We start from the raw sequence: 6,023 nt of genomic DNA, 5'->3' as shown, positions 1-6,023 counted from the left end.
AAGTAATAAATGTTATTTGCAGTTAACAATTTTCTTTTTTCTTTATTACAATATTTATGGCAAGACTAGGTAAAAAAATAATTTTTCTTACTAGGAGGACTAAATCCAACGGCCTGATTATCATAAAATCAGACGTTTTGAAGTTGTATGTAACGAATTCCTTATTCATACTCAGACATTGTATTATCGAGTTTCGAATCACCAACATTTAAATAACCATCCCATTGCTAACAGAGCTTAGATATTCATTCTAGTTATCTTACAACATTGAACACTATATTTCTTTTATAATATCAAAATCTTTCAAAAACCGTATCATGATTTTAACATTGTTACAAAAATCGGGTAATTAATAAAATTTTGCAAGCAACGTTTTAAACAGAATTTTTAAGGCTAAATATGCAATAGCATTAAACACAATTTATAACGATCATTAAAACACTCTTTTCCGATTCGTTACATTTAATATTCATTAAGAGTTGCATTAAAACTCCAGCAACTAATTAAATAAAGGCAGACGCTCTCAGCTACAAACGGAAAATGAAACCTCCTTACAAAGTAACCTATTTACGAGGACGGAAATGACGAGCTTGAAGCGGCATCACGGTAAGTAGCCACTTCCGCCGCGCAAATGAGATTTAACTTATGCCGATATCGAGGTATATTTATTTATAAATAGGCTTAAAGTACAATGTACGATTATTTAGTTTAATGCACGTTTAATGTGCGAGGTTTAATACCGTATTTATAAAAGTCACATTGAAGGCGAATTTCGATTAATTTCGTACAGGGGCGGAACTTTATTAGAGCTTTTCATTGAAGTATTAGTTCTGTTGTCGTTTAATTAGTATGAAATAATAACTAGAGCAAGAAGTTGTGATTAAGGTAGGAATAGTATGTAGAAAGTCTTATTGTAGCGCTCGCTTTCATGTCGCAAATTTGTAAGCAGATTTGTATTGCTTTGGTGTTATAATAAATGTTTATTAAAACATATAAAATTTCGTTCATAACGGCATTCGTAGGTTGGTAGTATTTGTATATAGTAATGCAGATTAAATAAGGTTATCGAGAGGTATTGTTAATGAATAACGAATTGTTACAGCCTCAATTCATATGGACTTCAGACATAGGATGATCCAATAAAACAAAACGTAAAGAACTCGTAAGTTTCATTTATTTTCCCTTAAAACTATCTTTACACAAGGTAACTTGTACTAACACTAGTTTGACTATGGACACGCGTGTCCTTCGAGCTCCGAGAGCTCTGGTAACAAGATCATAGGCAGTGACTGTTACAACTTATCATATATGTTTTTTTGATCCACAATCTAATTTTATTGATACATATACATTGCATGTCAACTATTTGCCACCAATACTCGAAATAACGATATTATTTAACGCATACAGTAATGTATAAAATTTCAAAAGGCTAAGTTTTGAAGAAGTAATTGAAATATCATATTCACATTTCATTGTATTGGTAGTTCTGGTCAATAGAGGGTAGTTTTGCAATCAAATATAAATAAATAACAACCCTACCTATTCTACAATCTGTACAATTTCATTCTTGTACGAAAAAATTGTATCACATAATTACTAAAATGTACTGAGCACTGACCGTAATCATTTCTATTCCATCTTATTTATTAAATTGAAATAGAAGATTTACATCTAGCACACTATTCTTATATCACAACAAAACAAAGATATTTAATAAGTTTTGCTTAGGACACGGAACATGATTTTTTAAGTAAACACATAAACCCCAATGAACATATGAATACACATACAATTTTTCATGAGTCATGTGCAGAACTATTTTTGGTGTCGACACATAAAAAAAAACGTATTATTTGTGACTTGTAACATTGGTGTTATTTTTCTAAAATAATCTAAAATATATGTTCGAAACATTCCAGTACTGATTAAGTTAAAACAATGAGTTTTTCAATTTTAAATTTATCTCTACCGTTTGTCGCGTCCAGCACTAGATGATATTATCAATCGGATCGCACTTCGCAAATGAAGTACGTTTCGAAGGAACAAGGCGAGTCGTTCCATTTGAGACCTTTGTCATCTCTATTCCAGAGTTCCAAGCAGTTCTCTTCTTCTCCGTTCTCGTATCTGAAGTTGTTGGGCTCTCCGGCGTTCCAGTTGACGAATGTTAGAGGCCGGCCATTGGCCATCCAGAAGAAGTTGCCTTCCTCCGCTAAATCGGTACCTGATGTCCAGAAATGCTCGCGGCCGTATCCTGAAATTGGAAGGTGTATTTGAAAAAACGCACGCAAACGCACCGCATATTATACACACAGGTCAAAAAAAAATTTTTTTCTGTTCTCCTGCTTAAATTCTGCTTGGCCAGTTTACATAGGGATAACGGAAGTAACATTTGAAATCGGTCCGGTAGTTCCTGAGATTAGAGCATTCAAACAAAGTTTTCAGCTTTATATTTTCAGTATAGATGCTAGTTTAATATTAACTGATGTAAATTCAGTTTGTATAATAACTTCAACAGCATTGACAGCTTCAGGATAACATTAAAATAGCGATACAACAATAACAATCTATATTTAAGGGTACTTTGAAATAATCTGATTTTGATTATTACCTGATTCTCGGACATATTTCTCAAGCCTGTCATTCTCTTCTTGTGACGAAATTGAGGCTAGATGCATTCCGTGGAACCTGCAGTATTGCTGCGCTTTGAACCAGTTTGCCTGTAACAATGCATTATAATACGTTATACGGAATTATATTTTTACTTTTTTACTCAAATAACATTATTATGGACGAACGTAGCTGCTAAATATTTTCATATTAAAAACGATACTTCTGAAATACTTTCATAAAACCATAGTTACATTCTATGTTCCTACAATACGTTTAAACTAACTACTTCCTTACACATAGGAACAAACCAAACATTGATATAAATGTGGAAATTATGACATCCAAAAAAGGTCGAAATAGCATGATGTGTATGATTCCTAAAAATTAAAAAAAAATCAGGATCTTATACCACAGATAATATAATATTGTTTAAGCTGCGCCTTTCTGTACCAATAAATATGATGACCGCTTTTTTGCTTTCGCTCGGAGTTGATTTTTAGCTCATATATGTAGACAACAATGGAAACAATTTGTCGAATTCTCCAACCACATCCTATTACCTCAGTTAAGTAGGTTATTAAAAATTGATACTATTTTCTTACTATTTGTTATATTCAGTATTCCGTTCTTCAAATGTCATTAAATATCTAATTATAGAGACCTACTTTCACTGACAGTGGCCGAAGATTAGTTTTCATCATTAAAAAATAGTTACTGATGTATCATTAGTAACAATATAATTACGTAATATGTTATTTAGAAAACTTTTCAATGATATGAGTCAATGGCCATCATACTACGTTTCGGGGGACCCCTTTCGTAACGATGACATTTTAGAATCCCCTCGCCCCATCTATCAGAATATATAGAAAATAGGTTATTAAGAATAAATACTATCAAAACAAAAACAGTTTAGAAAAAAAGTACTCGAATTTCGCTAAGCCCGCTTCAACTTTCCCCAATTTTTTCTGGACCTCTGACGGTCTTGTGCCCATAGCCCCCTTTGTGAAAGACTGATATACTTAAGTGAGTGAAAAGAGAAATTTCAAATTGATTGTGTTTTAAAGATCGAAGTGTACATAGTTAAATATCTACACATTCATAATAACATGTATTTGCAAAAAATAATTTGGGTAGCTATTTAAGCAATATTCCTTAACCGAGGACAAGATGGCGCTATTTGAAATGTCTTCGACATACACACCTACACAATAATACAATTAATTCGATGGATAAACATAATATAAAATGCGACAATCTTGTTAATAAATATGTTATAAGGTTATATATAATATATTTTATCTTATTATAAGGTCTTCTACCTCTCTTTTTAAATGTTTTTACGAATCCTAGACTAATTAATAACGGGATTTTATTCTAATGGAATAATGTGACATTCAAAAAAACACACAGATAGGTAATTAATTTGAGACTTGACTATCATTAGGTAAAAGAATATTAATTTAGGGTGAATGATCAATTTAACATATTGAGGTCATTCACTCGGAATATAAAAACAATTCAATAACTTTTTCTAATATCGACGTTTTTTCACAGTATAAAATCAAATGTAAATTAAAAAAATGTTAATGTTCAAACAAAGTTAAATGATTAATTTCTATGTAAATTTCTAGAAATTCTGGATTTCACATAATTTTGGTGGCTGTTAGCATAATATTTCGATTTTAATTTGTTTTTGTATCATAAATATTATAGAATATATGATTTTAAATACCTAACAACTCTTTGTTTACTATATATATGTAGATATAAAAAGTACATGTTTTAATATTAATATGTTTCTTTTTTATTTTGTATTTTATTCTGAGCAAATATATTTTTATTTAAGACGCAAAGGTGTAAAATTGTGATCAGTTTGAAGTGTAGCTTTATTTTCCATAGCAGCTGTAAAAAAAATAATAAATATCTATAAGGAAATATTAAAATGTGATATTTATCTAAATAAATGTAGGTCAGTTAAAAAACCTACAAAAATTTTCAAAATATGCAATGAAATGAACCATTAAACATATTGTAAGAGGCAATACATTTAAAAGAACTCTAGAACTCCCAATCAATATTATATCTTCAAGTCATCTTTTATTAAAGAAATACACGCAAAGCCCCTAACATTAGTATAACATCAAATTATATAATCTGTGTTTACAGATGCAATAGTTATACAATAAATCAGATCCATTTTATTGTAATGCCTACAAAGCCATTGTTTTGTCGTTACATGCATTCGTAGCGCGACAGAACTTTGAACGGTTACAGTATATGAAACCATTATTTTCCACCCACACAATTTAATACGACACAGCGAAATGTTCAACAGAACAAACATATTGGACATGTTCTGTAGGCAATCTATACAAATGAAAGAAAGTACATTCGAAACATGTGCAGTCTTATTCTAATAAGATAAGTAATAATGATAAAAAAATCTATTTTGATCCTTAAAAAACGACCTTGTATTCAAATTTAAATTACATTACTAATTGCCTCCCACCTAACATTTGAAGGCGCGGTCCATTGAATCTGAGTAAGAGAAAGTGAGCAAAGGGTCAGCCACGCGACAAGTATGATGCGTATGCGCATCACGTAATACAAGTTGAGTAGTGAGTTGTAACCTATAATTGCATGTTCTGACCAATTTCGGAGAGATAAATCTTTTTAATTCGTTGAAATTGAATTTTAACTACGTAGGTGGTATTGAAAACGGTTTAAATTACAGATAATTTTTTTTTTTGGGTGCATATTTATTTCATAGCACATTTTTATGTAGGTACTAACTATTGACCATTGCTTCGTTCGCGTGCTTTAAATGCTTCAACCAAATGACCACATAATAACGTGAATGTATTTATAATAAGCGAAATATTTTACATAACAGTTTGAGAGAATTATTTGCGAATCTTATATTTAATTCCCGGAAAACTAAAGAATATTCAAGAGACAAAATGGTTGGAAATAAATAACGAATAATAATCTTATCGTAGGCGTTAACAATCATTGCCTATTTTACACCCGTGGGGGTGAATTCTTTTTTCGAATTAGAAGACAGCTCAATCGGTCACTGGACCTTGTTTGGGCTGTGCGTATGCGTTTTAATAGAGAGATAATGTCAAGAGAAGGTAATGTCATTAAGAGATAACGTTTGTAGGTATGCAAAATTACAGAGGGTAATCTCACTATCTGCTAAAATTATTTAACTCGTAGAAAACCTACAAAATTACCATAACATAAAACAATATTTTCTATTTTTACTTGCAGTAATGGAAATTTAAATTTTCTATGTCAAAATTAGTCTATTGACACAACGATCTGTGTATGTCTATATACCTAGTCTTGCCATAAATATTGTAATAAAGAAAAAAGAAAATTGTTAACTGCAAATAACATTTATT

General features: G+C 30.8%; 1 protein-coding gene across 2 annotated transcripts in view; it reads right to left on the bottom strand.

The window, feature by feature from the left end:
• Positions 1-1,152: 1,152 nt before the first annotated feature.
• Positions 1,153-6,023, bottom strand: part of LOC119840723 (C-type lectin domain family 4 member F-like) — a 63,343-nt gene continuing 58,472 nt past the window's right edge. For both annotated transcript variants that reach the window (XM_038367441.1, XM_038367442.1), the window contains 2 exons: positions 2,612-2,720; positions 1,153-2,254 (listed from right to left, as the gene is read on the bottom strand). In XM_038367441.1, coding sequence (XP_038223369.1) covers positions 2,004-2,254; positions 2,612-2,720 — 360 coding nt within the window. In that variant the 3' untranslated portion in view covers positions 1,153-2,003. The remainder of the gene's footprint in view (positions 2,255-2,611; positions 2,721-6,023) is intronic.

The sequence above is a fragment of the Zerene cesonia genome, chromosome 7, assembly GCF_012273895.1.
Source record: "Zerene cesonia ecotype Mississippi chromosome 7, Zerene_cesonia_1.1, whole genome shotgun sequence".
NCBI lineage: Eukaryota > Metazoa > Arthropoda > Insecta > Lepidoptera > Pieridae > Zerene > Zerene cesonia.
The sequence above is the reverse complement of the archived record's forward strand: the minus strand, read 5'-3'. Positions and strand labels throughout refer to the sequence as shown.